Source organism: Heterodontus francisci, chromosome 32, assembly GCF_036365525.1.
Source record: "Heterodontus francisci isolate sHetFra1 chromosome 32, sHetFra1.hap1, whole genome shotgun sequence".
NCBI lineage: Eukaryota > Metazoa > Chordata > Chondrichthyes > Heterodontiformes > Heterodontidae > Heterodontus > Heterodontus francisci.
The window spans coordinates 29039836-29064304 of record NC_090402.1 but is presented as its reverse complement, the minus strand read 5'-3'; the positions used below and the strand labels follow the sequence as shown (position 1 = coordinate 29064304).

The 24469-nt window shown below is 41.1% G+C and overlaps 1 protein-coding gene across 4 annotated transcripts; it reads right to left on the bottom strand.

Annotated features, from left to right (window-relative positions):
- Positions 1 to 1519: 1519 nt before the first annotated feature.
- On the bottom strand, positions 1520 to 24427 carry LOC137347725 (uncharacterized). Of its 4 annotated transcripts, none has more exons than XM_068012570.1 (8): positions 24340 to 24427; positions 23756 to 23982; positions 18655 to 18787; positions 18206 to 18318; positions 16538 to 16637; positions 16015 to 16139; positions 5584 to 5820; positions 1520 to 4474 (listed from the first exon to the last, which is right to left on the bottom strand). In XM_068012570.1, exons 2-8 carry the CDS (start codon positions 23850 to 23852, stop codon positions 4368 to 4370), a joined length of 912 nt encoding a protein of 303 aa, XP_067868671.1. In that variant the 5' UTR covers positions 23853 to 23982; positions 24340 to 24427; the 3' UTR covers positions 1520 to 4367. The 4 variants fall into 4 exon arrangements, with proteins under 4 accessions (XP_067868671.1, XP_067868674.1, XP_067868672.1 ...); XM_068012573.1 differs by having other exon boundaries at positions 23756 to 23966; positions 24340 to 24404; XM_068012571.1 differs by having other exon boundaries at positions 24308 to 24378.
- Positions 24428 to 24469: the final 42 nt, after the last annotated feature.

The window sequence follows — 24469 nt, the reverse complement described above, 5'->3', positions numbered from 1 at the left end:
ACTTGTAAAATGTTAGATGTAACCTTGAGTACTTTTCAGAGACTAGCAGTTTGAACAGTACTGATGAAATATTGTAGATTTTGTTAAAGGGATTTTTTTGTGAGATTGTAGTAATTGACAGTTTTAAAATAATGTTGAAATATTTCAGACCTCAATATTTTAGAAGAAATCTTTGTACATTCCGAATTCAGCAATAATTGTGTAAAAATCAATATTGTAAATAATCCAGAGGTCGAGAGTGTTCTGCTGCAGGCTGAGATTATTGTATTGTGCTACTGTATGTTTCTTTCAAGGTACTAAGAGGTTTGTAAGGTACTGCCTTGGCCTTATGATTGATTCTTTTTAAATAGCCTTGTTTATGTTTTTATTGGAAAGAATTTATGTAGAAGATTCCAAATTGTGGAAAAAAGCCTGCCTTACTGTACATTTTATTAGAATGTATGAACTTCAATCTGTTCTCTATTTTTCAAAATACATTTTATATCTACTGAATTTGTTATCCAGCTTTATGTTTCATATTTATAAAGTTGCATTCAAGAGGCTTGAAGTATTTTTACAATGTGTTACTTTCTAATTCTGGAGTACAATGATAAAAGTACCACTATATACTCCCTAAAACTTTAGCCTGCAAGTTAGCAAAACTCTTCTTAGATTCCCGAGTCTACAAAATAATAGTTTTTGTACTCTCTCAACTTACTCCATTGGAGATAGTAGCAACTTCATTTAATTCTTCAGATGATGTTCAAATAAAAGCATCCAGGGACCAGTCCACCTCAACTCAAGCACAAAATACAGTTCTAGATGCATTTGGGGTCAGAATAAAATGCAGCATCAGAGCTACCAACCTCTTGTGCCTCTGATGTACGACACTCATTTGATTTGGCCTGTGTCTATTATTGGTCAGGGGAGAAAATATATCTGCTGAGTTGCATCCTCATAAATGCTAACCAACTACTCTCCTCCTCCTCCATGATAATGGCATACAAGAGTATGCCCAAAGGGTATTGCACCTGTTCATGAGAAGCTTTATTGGGTGAGTGGCAAGTCCTGAAATCTGTCTGGCTAGCCAGTCAGAAGCAAGTTTAGGTGCTAATTAGCAATATTACAAAAAAAACACATCATTTCTATGCTGAAGAAATTCAAAATCTCCAGATTCTTGCATCCTGGTCACTGCTGTGCCTTGTGTATCCCAGTCTAAGTTGCTCAGAGCACAATAGCAGTACAAAACCAGGGAACTCTGCCCCTGACACTCACGTTGACGAATAGGAATTTGGCACCTGGATTGTGGGAAACCACCCATGCAGCATGACAGAACTACAGAAGCTGTTCTTTTAATGGCAGAAATGGATTGCACTTAATTTTACTGCTTAAAATAAATGTCCAACATTTATTTAAACACTAATGCACTGAAACCAGGAAGGAAATTCACCTCTGGTGCCAAGATACCAAATAAAAAGCAGTGGTTTAGACCAGCATATATACCTGCAGCTTGTGAGACATTAATAGTAAACACATTCAATTTCAGTTTATCTTGCAATTGATAGAGTTTGCAGTGGTTTATTTACACTGATATGAAATTTATAGTAAGTATCCACTACAAGCTTTAATGCAAAGCAACAATTCTAACAAATACATTTGCAAGGAAGAAAAAATTTCAGCAGCAGCAATTATGTTAATACCATAATTCTTTATTCAAAACTTTATCATGCCAAGTTTTAATAAATGTCACTATTGCCCATGTGTTACTATTACAGTTCAGTTAAAGCAGTTCCCAAAATTGGATTAATGCCCAGTTTCTGAACTAAGATCAAGTAACCTTCAAAGAATTGTTGCCTTATATTTTTCATGAAAGCCAAATTGAATCATAGTATATATTTGAATAGTGGAATTAACTCCTCCAATGCTTTGAGACACTAAATTCTGTGCCTCATTTTCCCAGCTGGAAATCCAAGTTCAAATGCAGATCAAAGAGAGTTTATTGGAACCTTGCAAGGACTGAATTTTGTAGCTTGTTGTAATTGATTTTTTTTCACAGCCTAGGCCTCAATGCTCAACATTACTTTTAAATGCTGCCTGATAATTATATTACAACCAAGAAAGCAAGGATAGGTACAGCTAGTTGATTTAGTTGCTTCAGTCAAAGATGATTTTTAAAAATTGCCCTCAACAAATATGCTCAAATATTGAAAACAATTTTTTTTTCAAAAAACCTTTTCTATCTGTGGCAGTCAAGCTATACTTTATCAACAGCCTACAATACTGATAACATCCTGTCCATTACAGAAAAGAATAATGAATAGTCGCTGGAACTGCATAAAATAGTTTCATTTCCTCATCTATTATTCTGCAATTATTGTAGCTTTCTATTGAATTAACAATTTCATTATTCTCCACATACAAGCAATGACCTGCACTGCAAATCATCAGATTCCCTGTAAGAACTCCTGATATATATCTCAACAGATGATTTTAGACATGCTGCTCTTGATTTGACATTCTCTTTTGGATAATATTTCAATTATTATATGGATGGTATCAAAATAATCTTGATACTGGAACAATGCAGGTTTTATTCACAGCTTGAAATTACCAAATTCCGCTGCATCATAGCTTGAAGCTTTTGATGAGCAGCAGACTTTCACCACACTAAGCTGCTGAAAGGCATACAGAAACATTAGCATGGAGACCTGTCAGCTAATTGCCATCCTGTCCTCTTGGTTGCAAAAAAGGATGGAAACAAAATTATCCTTCAAAGGCGGCAGCGCAGTGGTTAGCACCGCAGCCTCACAGCTCCAGGGACCCGGGTTCAATTCTGGGTACTGCCTGTGTGGAGTTTGCAAGTTCTCCCTGTGACCGCGTGGGTTTTCGCTGGGTGCTCCGGTTTCCTCCCACCGCCAAAGACTTGCAGGTGATAGGTAAATTGGCCATTATAAATCGCCCCTAGTGTAGGTAGGTGGTAGGGAATAGGGGATTACTGTAGGGTTAGTATAAATGGGTGGTTCTTGGGCGGCACAGACTCGGTGGGCCGAAGGGCCTGTTTCAGTGCTGTATCTCTAAAAAAATTTTTAAAACATATTTTCCGACTTCCCTTCCTTTGGACTTTAACATGGACCAGTGCCTAGATTATGCAATCTATCATGCAAATATCTGGTTTTAATCACATTATGCACCCTGCTGTAATAAATTTGCTTACCGTTAAAAATCTCTACTGTATTGCAATTAAAAATTAAATACATTCCATCTGTAAGTAACCTAGGATCATGGAAGATTCACCAATCAAATCTCATGTTTTTGGCTGAAAGGACTATCTAATAACATCCCTGTAATTATGAAAGTGAAGGCATGTATAGTTTGAATGAAAAGCTTCGCAGGACAAGAATCCCTTGTATTTCTTTAATGTACATTTTATGTTACCATAGTATGTAGAGACCAGTTCTACGAGGAACTCCATAATATCATTAGTAAACGCGACATGAAGTCCTGTGACATTGATCACAAGCCGTGGGAGTCAGTTGCCAGCGTTCGCCAGAGCTGGCAGGCAGCCATAAAGGTGGGGCTAAAGTGTGGCGAGTCGAAGAGACTTAGCAGTTAGCAGGAAAAAAGACAGAAGTGCAAGGAGAGAGCCAACTGTGTAACAGCCCCGACAACCAATTTTTTCTGCAGCGCCTGTGGAAGAGTCTGTCACTCTAGTATTGGCCTTTATAGCCACTCCAGGCGCTGCTCCACAATCCACTGACCACCTCCAGGTGCTTATCCATTGTCTCCCGAGACAGGGAAGCCAAAGAAGAAGTATGTAGAGAGTAACCATTTTGAGAATGTGGAGTAAGATTCTCAGCCAAAGCTTCAGACCATGAGGTAAATGGAGAGATCCCTTTTTACTCTGTTTCTGTAAAACATTTCTTAATCTAATTGGTATTGTAATTATAAAAGATTTTTTTAAATTCACTAAATTACTTACAGAATTTTTAAATTCTTTAAAATAAATTACACCAAATGTCCCTCAGAAGCAGTATAGTCACTCTGTCTCTAATAATTAAGTAGTACAACTTTTGAATTATTTGGGATGCTCTTTTAGACATTTTTTCCATTGATAATTTGTTACTGGGGTTTTGTAATGTGCAATGCCAAGGCACCCAAGTAGATAAATAAATACCCTACAGTTCAAAGATAACTCCTGGCACTAGAAATGCAGACAATTTAAAACTCGTCACTGTGTTCAATCAGCTTAAATACCATAAACTGTCCTGTAACTTATAAGTTTCTTAAATTGATCATTCAAAATAAAACATGGAAATTGATGTGACTGCGATTGCTCTGTAATTTCTAGATTATGGGGTTTATTAACTTTCTAACAGCTAACCATGTTTTCAATCATCTTTAAGTGCTAAAGCAGCAATTTGGATCTTCTCATTTAGTTCTTCTGGTGATTTCAGCAGTTCTGCTAAGCTGTTGTGAGGCATCTCGAGCAGCATTCCTAGAGAAGATTGCAGAGGTATTAATGTATTTAAAAGGGACTATGTGTTCTAATCAAAATCACTAAAAAGTTAATTACATGATGTCCAGACCCTGAAGTACTGTAAATGATTTTAACAAAAATTTTAATTGACCTGATATCTCCTTAGTATTAAAGAACCACAAATTAAATTAGGCAAATAGCCAAGATACTTTATAATATATTTCATCAGAGAATAACCATAGCACCCGAGAAACCTCCATTCTTTTCTTTACAAAGTCACAGATTCTACTGCTGAAAACATTAAATGTAAGCATTTTAGTGATCCCATCAGCTAAGCGTTTAAAGCCACTTAGGCTTATACAACTGCTTTGATCTATGTTCCTGAAGCTAATGACCACCAGTTCTGTACTACTAAGTGGTGCAGTATCAGTTCTGTTTTCACAGTGGCAGATAAATACATTTTTACCACTACTTTACTGTAAAGTACAAGACTAAGAGTTACATGCAGGAAAAAGACACTGATCACCAGCCTGAGACGGTCGGTGATTTTTTTAAATATTTGAAATATTTTGGAATTTTTGATCATTTGGTCTAGGAAAGATATCCTAATCAATAGCGTCATCTTAATATGAATCAAGTTAAATAAGGATCACAAATGGTCCATTAAACAAACTTCTGGGAATGTGATTCAGACAAACTTTGTGTCCAGGATGCTGCTTCCATATGCCAAATCAGCCCAAGACAGTGTGTTAAGATATGCCAGCGAACAATATGTTTCAATGGCTTCATTAATAAAACTGCTCGCAACCTTGGTGCCACGTGACCCAAGATGAGCTTCCAACCACATGTCTGTGCCATCACTAAGACCACCTCTGTACGTTCACGCAACTTCATCCCTATCTCCGCTCATCTGCTGCTGAAACCCTCATCCATGCCTCTGTTTGACATCCACGTGAGAGAGCAAACATGGCCTCAGTTTAAGGTCTCATCCAATAGACAGTGCAGCACACTCTCAGTACTGCACTGGAATGTCAAAGATATCTTAAGATGTAAAGAAAAAGGTATAAAGGATATAAAATGCTATAAAGGACAGGATCTTTAATAATGTCTTTAATAACTACATATACCTGTTATCCTGCTTGAATGTTCACTGTATTTTGTATTGCTGATGTAACAATATAGCTCCTCTCCAAGCTTTTCAGTCTCAATGTCCAGATCATTTTCATCTTCACAATTCACCAATCTAGAATTATGACTAGCTGACTGTGAGAGCGCTGCCTGTCCTTTTTCAACAGCAGCTTGTAGTGCTAATCTGTCACTTAGCAACACCTGAATGGCTGAAGGATCTATTTCTAGTAGCATTCCTAAAAACAGCAATGGCAAATAATGTCAAATTAGAACCATTTAAAAGACAATTTGGTAGCTGTAAATTCTAAAATAGCAAATAACCTCACCAACATTAATAACATATAGCTGCTACAACAATGCATTTAAAAAGTATTTGCAATGACAAAGACAGGTGGCATATACTTAAAATGAAAATCAAATTCAAAGTCGAATTTCATCCATGCAAAATCTATTTTCAACCTCCAGTAATATTTTCCTGCAGTTCTGTCTGTGTTCCAACATCAATAAATTGCTATGCAGTTGAATACAATGCTTCGTTAATTTGCATTTAAAGCTGTTTATGAAGGCGACCTTTCTTTTTCCAAAAAGTATTTTGCTTTCAAATGCACAATAATAATTTGTTTGCATTTGAATTCATAACGTGGAAATTCCTATATTCAACTCTCATATCATCCTGTCTCTAAGGGAGACTTGTCTGTGAATTTTCTTAACACAACTTGGATTAGTTTCATAACCTGTTAAAAGTCACTGGCATTTATGCAAAAACACTGGTGGTTGATCTCATCTAGTCAAGCCTTAATGTTCCTTTGAGGTAGAGTTAGCTCTAGCTGTACAAAAGCAAAATACTGCAGATGCTGGAAATCGGAAATAAAAATTGAAAATGCTGGAAACACTCAGAAGGTCTGGCAGCATCTGTGGAGAGAGAAACAGAGTTAACGTTTCAGCTCTGTGACCTTTCATTGCAACTCTAGCTCTAGCTGTGTACAGTAAACAACTGAATTTCAAATGGACACAACCATAAGGCTCAACAGTGTCCAAATCATACAGTTAGAGAGCATAAATTCAAGGTTGTTGCACTGTTTATCTCTGCCACCAGACATCACCTATTTAGTGAATACAATTATAAGCCATGCTAAAGATATCTGGGGTAGAATATCATCTCAACTTTCTTTTTTCTACTACAAATTCCTAAAATCCAATATTATATTCCCAAAATTAGACAAGACGCCTAAGGATACACTTTCTTTCAGAATCCTAGGTCTAACAGAATATCACTGACTACACTACTCAGGTGTTGAATTAATGTGTTGGGGAGATTTTCACGATATAATAAATGGTTAATCAATTTGTCCTAATACGCTGAACCTGTAATGAGTTCTTTATGTTGTCTGATGCAACATAAATGAGATGCATGGAGTCCAGTTATACTGAAAATCTCAAACAGGTTTATTACAGTTAACATTATGTACAGTACAGAGCAAACTATTTACAGAACCTTACTCTGGGTGGTACAGTCGCAGTGAGACTCTGGCTCAGAGTCACATGACTGCATCCTGGTGCTCGGCTTATTAACATACTAAGATCTTAAAGGGTCATCACTCTTAAAGGCAATCATACAACATCCCCCTTCTTTCCAAAGATAAATCTCATGCTAAAAGTAAAAATACAAAATTAAATATCGAAATTATTTACACAGGTATAGAAATTATGCACTTTACACATGCAGAAGCTTAGTAGTCCACATATTGTTTTGGTGGTTTGACGACTCTTCCAGATCTGATTATGGTATAACCTTCTGGGGATGTCATCCTTGGCTGTTTTGGGTTTGCAGACATGTTGTCAATGTGTTGGTTGTTGTCCTGTTGGTACGTCACACCCTCATCGTTGGAGTGTGTTCTTTCAAGTCCTCTGTGCGCAATTGGGAGTATTGCACACTTCTCTTAGTTGGCTTCGGTTCCTTCTCAATATCGCTGCATTAGGTGTTGTAATCTCGTAGAACTTAGGCTCACTGCATACTTTGGATACCTCTGTGGGTAGCCATGTTTTCATTGTGGGGTGTATGACCCTGACCTTTTGTCCTCTGTGTAGCGGAGGTAGTTCTGGCCCTGCGTTTCGGTCACGCACCATCCTCACTCTCCCGTTTTTCGAGCAGTGTCTCCTGCATCTCAGAGAATTTGGACAGATGATGGCTTGGCAGAATCATCCGCACTTGTCTACCAAACATGATCTCTGCTGGTGACGGTAAGCCCATATCCATAGGTGTAGCACAGCAACACACAAATATTGTTTCATTGTCCTGCACTTCAGGATAAGTGATGTGACTGTGTGAACCATTTGCTCAGTAAGAACATTAGATCGAGGATAATGTGGTCCATTGTTAGAAATGATTTCTTCAGATGCACCGAATAGACTGAATAAGGCATTCAATGTGTCTGCGACGACCATGCTTGAAGTGTCTTTTACCTGTCTGACAATTGGAAATTTGGAGAAGTAATCAGTGACTAAGATAAAGTCATCCCCACGTCAGTGGCGATTTTGGACGAAGGGACTGACGAAATCTCACGAGGGTGTAGAGGTTATTGGTGCTGTTGTAGCTGGTGGCTCTGACATGCCTCGCACATCCTTACCAACCTTTCTATGTTACTGTTTATCCTTGGCCAATAAACAGTATCTTGTGCCAGTTGTCTTGTTCACTCTATACCCATATGGCCTTGGTGAAGTTGTGGCAAGATGTCCTCTTGGAGAGCTTTGTGCACATCACTTGTTTTCTCTTGAAGGTGACACCTCTCGAGATACCAAGTTCATCCCTGTAAGGCCAAAAACATCTGAGGGTTTCTTGCATCTCTTTTCCTGTTTCAGGTCAGCCTTCTATGATGATTCTCCACAGTGCCTTCAGTTGTGGGTCATTTGATGCATCTGATTGTAGTTGGTCACATTTGCGCTGATCAAAATGCAATAAGTCAATTTTGAACACATCTTTCAACCTCAATGTTCATGCTGTCCACTTGTAGATCCAGTGAAACTTCTTCATTCTTACTCTGGTTTGGCAATCTGGTACCCGATTTGTAGCAGATGTCGAAGTCGTACCCCTGTACTTTCACTAAGAGCCACTGTAGTTGAAGTGGTGCGCTGGTCAATGGTTTGCACCAGATGATCTCCAGTGGTTTGTGGTCAGTTTCCACCGTGAAATGCTTGCCAAACAGGCATGTGTGGAACCTTGTGATCCCAAACACCAGAGCAAGTGTTTCACGCTCTGTATTTCAGTAATTGAACTGTGCTGAGGATAAACATTTGGACCCAAATGCAACTGGTCTGCCATCCTGTAGGATGCACGCTCATAGCCCTTTCTGTGAGGCATTGACTTCCAGGATGGTCTTTTTCCTTGGGGTCATAGTACTGCAGGGTGCAGGTTTCCACTGACAATGCTAGTTTGAGAGATGCAAACATATGCTGATGGTCCTCCTGCCATACAAATGGTACATCTTTCTTTAGAAGCTCTCTCAGTGATGATGCTTTGTCAGAAAAGTTTGGAATGTACAGTGCCAAAAAGTTGAAAAGTCCAAGACAACTCTGGAGGTCTTCCTGGTCTTGTGGGAAAGGCATATGCCTTATATCTTAGACTTTACCTGGGTCAGGACGGATTCCGCAACCTGAATAGATGGAGCCAAAGAAATTGATCTGACTCACATTCACCTGGCACTTCTTGCTGTTAAAAACGAGCCCTTCGCGACGAGCTACTGCCATCTGTGAATGGAGATCTCGATCATGTTCTTCTTTGATTTTGCCCATTATCGTAATGTCAATGGCAATGCATATACATCGAGGAACATTTTCTACAATTCTGTCCATATGGTGCTGAAACAGATCTTGACTGACAGACAAGCTGAAGGGTAGTCTCTAGAAGCAGCATCTTCCAAATGGTGTCCTGAAGGGGGTGACTTCTTGAGATTCCTTAGTTAGGTGTACCGACCAATATCCATGTTTAACATCCAAATTGGAGAAGAATTCGGCTCCAGGATTCAATTACTCTAGTGTCAGAATCTTGTGGGGGCATCTCGTTAGGGAGAGGTTTAGACGCCTCTGATCTAGACACACCCTGATTGCTCCACCCTTCTTCAGTAGGCACATAATTGAGCTGCACCAGTCTGTGTGATGATACACACAACAGATGATGCCATTGCATTCCATGTCATCTAACTCACGCTTAAGCTTTTCTTGTACATGCACGCTCCACTTTCTGGGGGGGGGGGGGGTGGAGGGGGGTTGACTGACGAAATTGCATCCTCTATGAGGTGCAGTATGGCATCACCTTTGAAATCTCCTATGGCATTGAACCGTCTGGGTACATTTGTTGTAGTTCATGGATTGACTCAATGCAGGTACCCTTGGTCTCCTGCTGTAATGGGTACGTTGGTAACCTCGTGGACGGTCAAAATGTTGAGGTCTTTACACGCTGCTAGTCCTGCCACTGCTGGTCCGCTCGTGTCTACAAGGTAGAATGTTTGATGTTTCCATGCCGACTTGCCATATCTGCATTGTATTGTTAGTGTGGCACTGCAAGGAATGGATGACCCATTGTATGCTGATAACATGGCAGTTGTTGGTTGTATCACTGATTTCCAACGACTCCAGTACATATCCTTCAGGATTCGGACTGGTAGGATATTAGCACTAGCGCCAGTATCAATCTTGACCCTGAGGGCTGGATTTTACTAGCCCCTTGACATCATGGGTCGTGGTGGGGGATGGTGGTGGGGCCCATAAAATGCTTTCGGTAGAGGTCCGCCACGACCCATGACACCGAGAAAGCGCCGCCGCATATTACCGGCGGCGGCCAGGCCTCGGTGTTGGCGGCAGGGCCTTCATTTCCCTACTACAATTCATGCAAACAAATGTTAATGAACTTACCTGGACCAGGCGGCCGCCCCACAGTGATATTACGGGCGCTGGCCGCAACTCACGCGCCTTCAGAACTCTGTATGGAGTTCCGAGGCGAGACACTGGTGTGAAGGGGGGAGGAATGAAATTATCATGGTGGGATGGGTGGGGAAGTAGGGAAAAAGGCTCCGATTGGTTGCGAGGATGGTGGGAAGGGGGTTCAAGATCAAAGGGAATAAAGTTCGGGGGGGACAGGTCGTGAGTGAGAACTCACCTTTTTAGGAGGGGGGATTGTATGTGAGAACAGATTTTTATTTCTTAATTATTAAACAAATCTGTCCCTTTAAGCATTTAAATTGCTCCTAAGGGCTTGAAGCCCTTTAAAAATGGCACTGGGGCCTGCGCGGTGGCGCCGGACGCTGTTGCCAGGGACGCAGCGGGCACTCCCTCTACGTCATCGGGGGCAGCCGTTCCGCCCCCCACCCCTTCCATTTAAATCAGCCACCGCTCAAAATAACGCAGGGGCTCAGTGGCAGCGCCTCCGTGTCGGAAAGCCGCCAAGTTCAAAGCGTGCCTCCGCAAAGCGCAGCATTCTAATAAAATTTAGCCCCAAGTGTATGTTTGCCAGCTTTCTTTGGGCAAGTGGTGTTAATAGAGGCAGAAGCTTCCAGTTGTTTGACTTTATCAACGTGATGTCGCCGGTTCACAATGTGGAATGCCTATTCGTCTTCTGACAGAGAATTACTTCTGTTAGTCTTGTCTCAGGTCTATTTCGCTGTGGACTTCGTGTATCGGCTTGAGTGTGCACAGGTCTCTGGCTCTCTCCTTGCTGCTGTTGGCCTGTTGCTGCGCCTGTCGTCTATTTGCTCGTGTGCTGCTGCGGCTTTTGGCCGCCTCTTTGGAGCCAGATTTCTTGCATAGGCGGGCCCAGTGTCCTTTTGCACCGCACACCTTGCACAGGTCACGAAATGCAGGGCAATTTCGCCGTGAGTGGGACAGAGCGTACTTACTACACAGCTTGCTCGCTCTTTTCGATCTGGTTATGGTGCCTATGCTGTTGGCTGCACCTAGTGCTTGCAGGTGCTGTTGTCCAGCTATAATGGCTTCATATTTCCTTCCATCTTGCAGCAGTGCATCAATGCTGTGACCCTTCCTTTTCCCCCCCGAGAGGTCTTTCTGAAACACTTCAATGGGGGTGATACAATCACCATCTCCATTATTCGGTCTGACAGCTCAGTTTCTGATAAGTCACATTCGTTGCCCTTACTATGGCATCTACTGATGAAGTGGTCTATTGATTCCTGTGGCTGTTGCTTGTAAGACAGCAATTCCAGGTGGTGAATTTTAAAATTCACTCGTAATCGGAGCTGATTTTCTCACACTTTCCACATCTTTGCGGGATCTTTCCAGTCGTCGTCAGATAAGCCTGAGGTGTTGATTCTGTGTACTCCCTCATTTCCAATTGCTATTAGTATATTTAGAGCTTGTTTTTCTGGTTCTGCAATCACTTGGTCTGTAAAGTACCGCCGCCACCATATTATGAGTTCTTTATGTTGTCTGATGCAACATAAATGAGATGCATGGTGTCCAGTTATGCTGAAGATCTCAAACAGGTTTATTACAGCTAACTTATTATGTACAGACCCTTACTCTGGGTGTTACCGTTGCAGAGTGACTCTGGGTCTGAGTCACATGACTGCATCCTAGTGCTTGGCTCATTAGCATACTAAGATCTTAAAGGGACATCACTCTTAAAGGCAATCATACAACACTTGTTACTTTAGAACATCTCAAACTGAGGTCTTGATACTACTACTTATATTCAGGAAACCAAATGGATCTACTTCAAAATCAGCTATCAACAAGATCCCATCTTTTAATTTTAAGTCTCCATACAGTGAGTTATCAATCTCCTGCATAGAATGTGTGGGAGATGTCATGTGGTTTCCCTACAGGAAGAGATGAAAGTTGTTGTGCGTCTTGCACACATTCTGTTATTTGTCAGGAGCTGGTTGCCAAACATTCCCTGTCGGTTTGCCATGCATGGTATGTAGTCCAGCTTGACCAGAGAAAGGCAAAGGATTGAGAAAAAAGCTTGAAATATAAATGTGTGTCAAAAGAGCGTTGAGATCTTCTATTTGACTATGTATAATCATAAAACAAGTACAGCAGCAAAGTAAGCAACCTACCATTGCAACTTGTGAAACTGAAGTGCATAAATCTGGTAATTTGTTGTTTAGCCCCAGAAAGAAGATAGTCATAAAAGGAAGCGAACCTGCCACCTCGACCTGGTCAGACCTATGTGTAGATCAAATCTACATTTTGTAGCTGATTTAATGCCAATTGAATTGGTCTGGCAAGTCACTCAGTTGTACATTTATTTTCAAAATGTCCCAACACTACTTTCTCACTAGTGATGAGCAGTAAATGCAACCTTGCCAGCATCATCCACTTGCTGAGGAAAAATAGTGAAAATCTTTTCATTTAGATATATTTGTTTTCTAAAAATAATAATCTGTCCAATTCTTTAACATTTATTCCCAGTTTCATTCCATCCCACTGGTAATACAGATAACAGGGGGTAACGATTTATAATGAACTTTATTTCTTTTAAAAAGTTACTCTATCTAGAATTATTAGTTACCAAAATATTTCATTATTCTAAAAAGCTAGAAAACTTCCTCTACTACGTCAATATTAAAGATTTTTACATTTTCATTGAAGATGGACTCGGATTGAAACAGGCACCCGTGCTCTACAATCGGTTGATGCAATGTGTTTCCCTAAATCTAGCACTTCACAAATGATCATGTAAATGACTTTCAACACAGGTAACTACTGCCTTAGGAATTGCCTGTAGCTTGGCACCTCCAGTAGTAGTTCTTGACAATCAATTATTTTCAGCCAAAGATTATAGGTCTTTATAGGTCACAACGTTTTCGTACTGTCATGCTTATCCTCAAATTGTACATACTCTTAAGTGTACAGCTTTTTAACAATTTTGTAAGAAGGATAAAAGATAATCCAATAGCAACTTAATTTGAAAGGATATTTTTAGATACTTTAAAATGGGAAATGTAATGCCACTCACACTGGCTGTTGGAATGAGTAACTACTTACTTATTTTTACTGAAGAGTTAACAGGTTATAAATCAAGATCGGAGCACTGGCCAACTCTACCATGTCTTTGGCTGACATGAATATAAGTCTTGAATTTGAACTCCGAACCAGAAGAGCTCTATGATTCAAATCTGAAGTTAAAATTTGTTAACTGAACACAATGACCACTATTTTTGTACTACAGTAATGGGTTAATGTCCCATTATCAGAGTATAAACTGATTAGATAAATTTCTCCTTTTTGCAGGTGTAGGTATCCCAAGTTCAACATGTTTAGGCAGTTTCAACCCTGTTTACGTGAACTTACTTCAATGTCAACTGGCATTCTCACTGAGGCTGCAAGGATGGCTGATGTGGAAATATTTGTGCTGATGCACAAGGTGTGCTAGAATGCCACTGAGCTCAAGCTTTGCTCTGGGTTATCAACTCAATAGCCTCCTGATTGGGAAAATCGAGAAATGCCTAATAATTTCTGAGACATTTGTTAAAAACCTTTTAATACTGATGTTGTGTAATCCCTGTCGAGTGCACAGTACACAATACGCAGCTCCCCAGGGCTGCCATTTGGAAGCTGCACAAAACATGAAGATCTTTCCGACTGGCCCTCAATAAGGATATGACATTCTGGGCAAAGCAATGTGGGAGACTGGCACATAGAGAACGTCTGTCCCTGCTGTAATCCCTTTCTCCAGATGGCCCCCTGTCAACATGAAAGTGAAATTCTTTTTGTTGAACTGCTTTTAGTTCCTTGAAACCAACAGAAAACTGACCTATAAATTCTCTGATAAATTTTCCACCTTAATTTGGTGTTTAACAACTCGTAGTCAATTAACACACAAAGTATTCCTTCTTCTGATCCTATTATAGGATTATCCGACACTCTGTACTATACAAATACTGACCTCAGCATAAATGGCTACCAATGTGATGAAACAGTAATTAACTTCTAATGGCAATGCCCAAAATCCCTTTTGTAGATAAGATAGGGTTGCAGATAACAGTGGCAATGAAATCCACTGCAAAAAATTGGCACACAATTTTGATGTACTCAGAAGAGTTGTTATTTAATCCACTCTTCACTGTATGTTCAGTCTACAAATGGTGGACCTGAAAAGTTTCTTTTTAAATCACAGCTGTGAAACTTGCCTGACTCAATTTAACCACAATTCAGTTTGTTCACTGTTCTATTTCCCAGCAGTCACAAAAAAAATTCCAAGCAATTACATTTAATAATTTGGTCTTAAAGGGAAGAGAACTGCTTTTTGTCAGCCCTATAAAAAGGGCTTGTCTGCCTTCCCTTTTCTTTTAAAGTATTGACAAAAGTCTTTACTCAACACATTTAATCTATCTAATCTCTCTTTTGATGCTGAAGGACTTTGTGTATTTGCAGTATTTCCTATTTTCATTCAGTGATGGTAAAGCAGTTAGGATTTTTTGAGTGAGTTATCTAACTCCTAACCATACAACAGCTTTTTGCTGTAGTTTCCAGTGTTACTTGGATTTGCTCAATTGCTATCTCCATTGGAAGCAATTTAGCCCATTGAAGACTTTTGCAATCAATTCATAACAGTGAAAATATATGTGAATTAGTGTCAGTATGAAGACATCAATCAGCAAGAAAAACTTGCATTTATATAGGGCATTTCATGATCTTAGGGCATACAGCCAATGAATTGTGTTTGAAATATGGTCCACTGTTGTAATGTAGGAAACGTGACAGCCAAATTGTACACAGCAAAATCCCACAAACAGAAATGCGATAATGACCAGATAACCCATTTTTATTTAAATGATATTCATCGAGGGATAAATATTGGCCCAGAACACTGGGAACAACTCCCTGCTCTTCTGCAAAATAGTGCCAAGTAAACCTTTAACGTCCACCTGAGAGGGCAGACAGGATTTAACGTCTCATCTGAAAGACAGTACTTCTGTCAGTCCAGATTTTTGTGCTCAAGTCTCTGGAATGGGACTTGAACCCACAGCTTCCTAACTCAGAGCCACGCCTGACACAAATGCATTTCCATTTCCAAGTCAAAGTGTAAGAGGGGATTTATATATGAATTTTCTATTATCAGTAAATAATTGCAATATCTCCAGGCATCTAAAAGTCAAATTAAACTGACCACGAATAATGACAATTGGAAAGTACAGCTTGTTTTTATTTCAGAATTCCAGCATCCGCAGTATTTTGCTTTTATTATAACAAAAAATGGGGTTTTGTTTCAAGAAGTCATGTAAGGAAGTTAATTCTTAAAACTGGGTGAAAAGTTCATGATTGACGATAAAATACATTCCCAAATCTTAACAACTCCAGTAAATTAGAGACCGTTGCATTTTAACAGTCTGTCAATGCTTTTGCTGTTCAATAGATCTGTCACCCCACAAAAATTAATTCACAGATTCAAAGGATATAAGAGGAGTTTCCCTCACCAGTGATGTAAGCACAGTTCTGTGGATCAATCTTCTGTACCTGTTCGAAAATCTTCTCTCCCAGCTTCTCTTTCACATCATCCAAATCTGAACTGTTGGACATCTTCCCCTCATCAGGCATTTCTCTAAAAATGTGAAAAGCATTGAATTTTTAAAGTACTGTGCACACACAGGATATCATGCAAGATGCTTTTTTATGTCTCTTAACTTCATATTAATGCATATTTAAAACAGATCTATACCACTGTCCCTGTTTCCTAAAAACAGAGGTCTGTTTTAAGTTTCAACATGCAACTTCTAACGATTCCAAGCATGTGAAAAGAAAACGTCCATTTTCAACCCCTTGTAAACCACTGGCTCAAACAATCTTCTCTTTCTAGCCTAGTGGCCCATGAGGCAACCCATTTCTTCCATCACGGGGACAAGCAATAGCTTCATCGCTCATGGGTATTTTGTCAATTGCTATCGAGAAAACTGGAGTGTAAAATATTGTAAACACTGTATTTAATATACACAAACTTACAGCTCAAACGCTTCCTGTGCAATGTGAATCTTTTTTTCCAACAGTTGCAAGTCACTAACCAGTTTCTTTACTTCATTCCGTCCCAATTCCAGCAGCATACCTATAAAATAGGCAGAAAAACAAACATGTATGCAATACAATTAGAAAAAAATTAATTTGTACTTAACAGTTAGCTTCAATTTGTTTTTGTAACCATCTCCCTATATAAATCCTGTATCCAATCACATATCTACTACACTTAACTCAAGGTTGCTTATTATAGTAATTCTGTCTTTTTATCAATACGACGATGAAGTTAGCTAGCACACAAAAGATCTGAGTTTCTAACTATTCATTAATGTCAGTTTCACTTTAATAGCCTGATAGTAAAAACAGCGGCTCATTTACATGGTCAGGGTGGACCCCCCCCCCCCCCGCCCCACCACCGATGACGTGGAGGGGGCGGGCAATCCGTCCCTGGCAACGGCATCCAGCTCCATCTTTAAAGGGCTTAGAGCCCTAAATGACAATTTAAATTTTTAAAGAGACTGGATTTTAAAAACAGAATAAAATTATCATGACCCTCTCCCACCACCCCCCCTAACCCCATGACCTTAAAATGTATTACTTTCCCTCTCTTCCCCCCCCACAAAAAAAACTTACCTTGCGATCCCTCCCTTCCCCCACCAAAGTTAATGAACTGTGAACTTTATCCCTTCCTACCACCCCCTAGACCAATCAGAAAGGTTTGACGCTGGGGGGGGGGGGGGTGGCTTCAGTAAATTTCAGCCCCTTATCACCATCTTGCTGACAATTGGAGAGTACTAATTGTTCATGAACTGCTAACTTAAACATGACTAACTTATGGAATCAAGGTAATTTGTTGCTGCGGCATGTTCCACTTTGGTCTTCAACAGTGAAGGGTAGAAAATCTAAATCCCCAATAACATATAAACATATGAAAAATGACTGACAGGAAAAGACCCACTGGTCTGTACAGCCTGTCTCATATAATTGTGACGTACTGGCAGGCATACGGACTTGCATTATATAACGCCTTTCACAACCTCAGAACGTCCTAAAGCCCTTTACAGTCAATGATGTACTTTTGAAGTGTTGTCACTGTTGTAATGTAGGAAACGCAGCAGACAATTTGCGCATAGCAAGCTCCCACAAACAGCAATGTGATATTGACCAGATCATTTGTTTTTGTGATGTTGGTAAAAGATAAATATTGGGCAGAACACTGAGGATAACGCCCCTCCTCTTCTTCAAAATAGCGCATTGGGAGCTTTTACATTCACCTGCAAGGGCTTCTGTTTAATATCTCATCCTAAAGACGGGGCCTCTGACAGTGCAGCACTGGGGTGTCAGCCTAGATTTTTGCAATCAAGTCTCTGGAGTGGGACTTGAAGCCACAACCTTCTGACTCAGAAGTAAGAGTGTTACCAACTGAACCATATTCTGTACAGCACTTCCGATACATTTTTTTCCACTTTTAGAAAAAAAAACAGTGCTGAGTTCCAGAACAGAGTTTAGGAAGGCTGGTGAGCGGAAATACTGACACGCACTGATGTTAACCACTAATACTGTAAAAAAGAAAAATCGCATAACTTCAAATCAAATTTTCAGACTTCAGAAACGTTTTTATAATGGAAGGAGGCAATCTGTTAGACTATGCTAACTAACCTGTTATTTTCTCACTGTGTCCAGTATTATGGATGTCCACCAGGTCATACAGCTGATCCCCTAATGAATCAGTAGAATCAGAATCCGTATCGTCTTCCATAATTTTAAACATACTGGAAGTCAACAAAATAATGTTTTTTCTTACATCAAAATTAACACGACTACAGGCAGAAAACGTTAGCCGTTTTGAGATTAATAAGTCACAATAAATTTAAGATTGGGTCAGTTCCGTAAAAAAAAGTCATACTGAAGAGCAGTACCAATCCAGCAGCCACATTGTGGACATTACTGAGCAGTAATCTATCTCGCACTCCAAAAGTGAAATGGTACTCAAAAAGGTTAACAAGATTTACTTAAATTAAAACAAATGTATGGTCTAATTTCATGATGAAAATAATCAGAAGTACCATTACATTCAAAACTCCTTATGAATATAGCACCCTATATACCATTTATTTACGTCTTGCCATTTCTCTGTGGAATTCTGAAGTGTGCCAAGTGCTTTCTGAAGTCCCGCAGACAGCAATTTCTCATCCTCTAACATCTGATCCAGCATAGGAACTGGGAGCTCCAGCAGCATCCCTGTAAGTGGCTCAAAACAAAAAAGACAGTTTAGTTACTTATATAAATACATTATTCGTGTTATTTTAATGCACTCAAAATAGATATTTACAATTGTCAGGATAAGTTATTTTAACATTCATCACTAATTTCCTGTTTTACCACTAAGCAGTCAGAAGGTTAATACAGTTTATAATGTATAGAAAAATTATGAATGCATTCTTCATAATGTATATGCTATTTTATTAGTGAACCACAGAAATTTTCCCCATGAGGATATCCAAATTGTTAAAATTGTGGAAGGAATCTATGTTTGTTACTAATTTCACAGTGTAATTTCAACCCTTTTATGAGGATTTTACAGTTGCTAGGTCTGTCTTTTTGCCTCTTTTGACTGATTCATCATATCCTTCAACCCTTTCTTTCTCCAGAAATGCATCTAATTGCCTCTTGAATGATGTTATACTGTACATTTCAATGGCCTTTCATCATAAGTTATTCCATAATGCTTCTCCACTTTGTGGAATAAAAATGGTCTGTTCAACTGTCTTTCCCATTTCCAACATCCTCATTTTTACCTTGTGTCCCGAGTATTTTAGCCCTCTGCTCCAGTGAATAATTACTTGAACCAATTTGTATAATTGATAACAATCTTGAAAAATTCGGTTCGGCCATTTTGGAGTTCTCTTTTCAAAATTACACAAACTAGGGATGTATTCCCTGGTGGTTAGAAGGTTAGAAGAGATGATTTGATCAAAGTTTTCAAGATATTAGGATTAATTAAGGTAATTGGAGAGAAACTATTTCGCTGGTTGGGAGTCTAGGATTAGGGGACCATAGGTCCAGCTCTAATTTTTTAGACTTTCAGGAGTGAAATTAGGAAACACTTCTACATGAAAAGGGTGGTAGAAGCTTGGAACACTCTTCCGCAAACAGCAATTGATGCTAGATAGTTCATTTTAAATCTGAGATTAATAGATTTTGGTTAACCAAAGGGATATGGGGCAAAGCAGGGGTTTGTTGAGTTAGGTCGCAGATTGGCCATGATCTCATTGAATGGCAGAATAGGTACAAGGGACAAAATGGCGTACTCCTGGTCCTATGTTCCTAACCCCAAAGTCCTTATTTTTTTTTGTTCGTTGTTGGGATTTAGGCATCACTGGCCAGGCCAGCATTTATTGCCCATCCCTAATTGCCCTTGAGAAGGTGGTGGCGAGCTGCCTTCTTGAATTACTGCAGTCCTTGGGGTGTAGGTACACCCACAGTGCTCTTAGGAACTCCCGCAGTGCTGTTAGGAAGGAAGTTCCAGGATTTTGACCCAGCGGCAGTGAATGAACGGCGATATAGCTGCAAGTCAGGATGACGTGTGGCTTGGACATGAACTTGCAGGTGGTGGTGTTCCCATGGATCTGCTGCCCTTCCCTTGTCCTTCTAGGTGGTAGAGGTTATTAGTTTGGAAGGTACTGTTGAAGAAGCCTTGGTGACTGGCTGCAGTGCATCTTGTAGATGGTACACACTGCTGCCACTGTGTGTCGGTGGTCGAGGGAGTGAATGTTGAATATGGTGGATAGAGTGTCAATCAAGTGGGCTGCTTTGTCCTGGATGGTGTTGAGCTTCTTGAGTGTTGCTGGAGCTGCACCCATCCAGGCCAGTGGACAGTATTCCACCACACTCCTGACCTGTGACTTGTAGATGGTGGACAGGCATTGGGGAGACAGGAGGTGAGTTACTTGCCACAGAATTCCCAGCCTCTGACCTGCTCTTGTAGCCACAGTATTTATGTGGCTGCTCCAGTTCAGTTTATGGCCAATGGTAATGTCATTGAACATCAAGAAGAGATGGTTAGATTCTCTCTTGTTGGAGATGGTCACTGCCTGGCACTAGTGTGGGGCGAATGTTACTTGCCACTTATCAGCCCAACCTGAATGTTGTCCAGGTCTTGCTGCATATGGACATGGGTTGCTTCAGTATCTTAGGAGTTGGGAATGGTGAACATCCCCACTCCTGACCTTATGATGGAGGGAAGGTCATTGATGTAGCAGCTGAAGATGGTTGGGCCTAGGACACTCCCCTGAGGAATTCCTGCAGTGATGTCCTGGAGCTCAGATGATTGACCTTCAACAACCACAACCATCTTCCTTTGCGTTAGGTATGACACCAACCAGCGGGGGGTTTCCCCCTAATTCCCTTTGACTCCAGTTTTGCTCAGGCCCCTTGAAACCATACTCGGTCAAATGCTGCCTTGGTGTCAAGGGCAGTCACTCTCACCTCACCTCGAGTCCAGCTCTTTTGTCCATGTTTGAACCAAAGCTGTAATGACGTCAGAAGCTGAGCGGCCCTGGCGGAACCCAAACTGAGCATCAATGAGCAGGTTATTGCTGAGCAAGTGCCGCCTGATAGCACTGTCGACGACCCCTTCCATCACTTTGTTGATGATCAGGAGTAGACTGATAGGGCGGTAATAGGCCAGGTTGGATTTGTCCTGTTTTTTGACATACAGGGGCAACTTTGCACATTGCCAGGTAGATGCCAGTGCTGTAACTGTACTGGAACAGCTTTGCTAGGGGCAAAGATAGTTCTGCAGCACAAGTCTTCAGTACCATTGCTGGAAAGTTGTCAGGGTCTATAGCCTTTGCAGTATCCAGTGCCTTCAGCCGTTTCTTGATATCATGTGGAGTGAATCGGATTGGCTGAAGACTGGCATCTGTGATGCTGGGGACTTCAGGAGGAAGCTGAGATGTTTGCAAATGCTTCAGTCGTCTTCAGCACTGATGTGCTGGACTCCTCCATCATTGAGAATGGGATATTTGTGGAGCCTCCTTTTCCTGTCAGTTATTTAATTGTCCACCACCATTCATGAATGAATGTGGCAGGACTGCAGAGCTTAGATCTGATCTGTTGGTAGCAGGATCACTTACCTCTGTCTATCGCATGCAAGTATTCCTGTGTTGTAGCTTCACCAGGCTACAAACCTCATTTTGAGGTTTGCCTGGTGCTGCTCCTGGCATGCCCTGCATGCCTCTTCATTGAAACAGGGTTGGTCCCCTAGTTTTATGGTAATGGTAGAGTGGGGGATATGCTGGGCCATGAGGTTACAGATTGTGGGTGAGTACAATTCTGCTGCTGATGGCCCACAGTGCCTCAAAGATGCCCAGTTTTGAGTTGATAGATCTGTTCGAAATCTATCCCATTTAACAAGGTGGTAGTGCCACAAAACACGATGGTGGGTATCCTCAATGTGAAGGTGGGACTTTGTCTCCGCAAGGACTGTACAGTGGTCACTCCTATCAATACTATCATGGACAGATGCATCTTCAACAGGCAGACTGGTGAGGACAAGGTCAAGTAGGTTTTTCCCTCACCACCCTGCCGCAGACCCAGTCTAGCAGATATGTCCTTTAGGACTTGGCCAGCTTGGTCAGTAGTGGTGCTACCGAGCCATTCTAGTTGATGGACATTGAAGTCCCCCACCCAGAGTACATTTTGTGCCCTTGCCACCCTCAGTGCTTCCTCCTAGTGCTGTTTAACATGGAGAAGCACTGGTTCATCAGCCAAGGTGGGGGGGGGGGGGGGGGGGGGGGGAGGTGGCTGCAGTAGGTGGTAATCAGCAGAAGGTTTCTTTGCCCATGTTTGACTTGAGGCCATGATGCTTCATGGGGTCCGGAGTTAACGTTGAAGACAATAAACGCTGGGCTAATGGTTTCATTGAATTATCCACATAACTCCTGGATTGGTTTCCTGATCAGCACCCGTACGACAGTACAATTTAACGAATACGCCTTACTTTGGTTTTAGGCCCCATACTAAATTTTTACTTAAGCACATTGAACTATATTTTATCTTCCAGTAGTCTGCAGAGTCTCATCGACAGGTTTGCGGCTGCCTGCAAAGAATTTGGCCTAACCATCAGCCTCAAGAAAACGAACATCATGGGACAGGACGTCAGAAATGCTCCATCCATCAATATCGGCGACCACGCTCTGGAAGTGATTCAAGAGTTCACCTACCTAGGCTCAACTATCACCAGTAACCTGTTTCTCGATGCAGAAATCAACAAGCGCATGGGAAAGGCTTCCACTGCTATGTCCAGACTGGCCAAGAGAGTGTGGGAAAATGGCGCACTGACACAGAACACAAAAGTCCAAGTGTATCAAGCCTGTGTCCTCAGTACCTTGTTCTACGGCAGTGAGGCCTGGACAACGTATGTCAGCCAAGAGCGACGTCTCAATTCATTCCATCTTCGCTGCCTCCGGAGAATCCTTGGCATCAGGTGGCAGGACCGCATCTCCAACACAGTAGTCCTCGAGGCGGCCAACATCGCCAACATCCCCAGCTTATACACACTACTGAGTCAGCGGCGCTGAAGATAGCTTGGCCATGTGAGCCGCATGGAAGATGGCAGGATCCCCAAGGACACATTGTACAGCGAGCTCGCCACTGGTATCAGACCTACCGGTCGTCCATGTCTCCGCTTTAAAGACGTCTGCAAACGCGACATGAAGTCCGGTAACATTGATCACAAGTCATGGGAGTCAGTCGCCAGTGATCGCCAGTGCTGGCGGGCAGCCATAAAGGCGGGGCTAAAGTGTGGCGAGTCGAAGAGACTTAGTAGTTGGCAGGAAAAAAGACAGAAGCGCAAGGGGAGAGCCAACTGTGTAACAGCACCGACAACCAATTTTTTCTGCAGCACCTGCGGAAAAGTCTGTCACCCTAGTATTGGCCTTTATAGCCACTCCAGGCGCTGCTCCACAAACCACTGACCACCTCCAGGCGCTTACCCATTGTCTCTCGAGACAAGGAGGCCAAAGAAGAAGAGTTATCTAAAAACATGAGATTCTACCAATTCCTCTGCTTCTCATTATTTGCATTGATTTCTCTTCTGGTATCATCCACAAACTTATTTCGCTTATGATACTCTCACACAAATCATATCTTAATTATATGCAGGACCCCAAAACCAACCCTAGTAAGAAAATGACACGACTGTACCTGTAAGTTTTATGGCCATTTCTGGATGTTGTGGGAAGATGGCATTATAAAGTTTTTCACCCAACATATTCTGTTGCTCCAAACAATGGTTATCCATTTAAACCAACTGAGTATAAGCCAGGAGAAGGAAGGTGTGCATTTGCATCACCAAGGTCGTCACATCCTCTTCATCAGGAAATTTACTCTGGATGCCTTCTTCAACTTCACAACACTGTTACAAAACATAACTGAAAACAGATTAATTGATTATTCATCTCGTTATTCTTTGTGGACAATATTGCAGCCTTGGTTTCTAATGGTTATTCACGTTTCAGGTCAGTGAGCAGTTCTGATGAAAGGCCACAGACCTGAAACATTAACTCTACTTCTCTCTCCACAGATGCTGCCAGACCTGCTGAGTATTTCCAGCACTTTCTGTTATTATATATAAAACTTCCACCGTCTGTGTTTTTGTGATGGATAAGGTGCAATGACACCTGCATATTATAAACACAGGTCTTTTTAAATTTGTTACAAATATGAAATCTATGATGGATACAAAAAGAAAATCACCGTTATAGTTAATCCACTCACACCGCTTATACCTTAACAACACCCGCAGTCACTTTCCGGCGAATCCCTCTCCAGCCGCTGTCGTCATCGAGTCGCTCACTGATGGCGTCATCCACACCGAGTCGCTCATCCACTGCGTCATCCGCGCAAAGTCTATCGCCC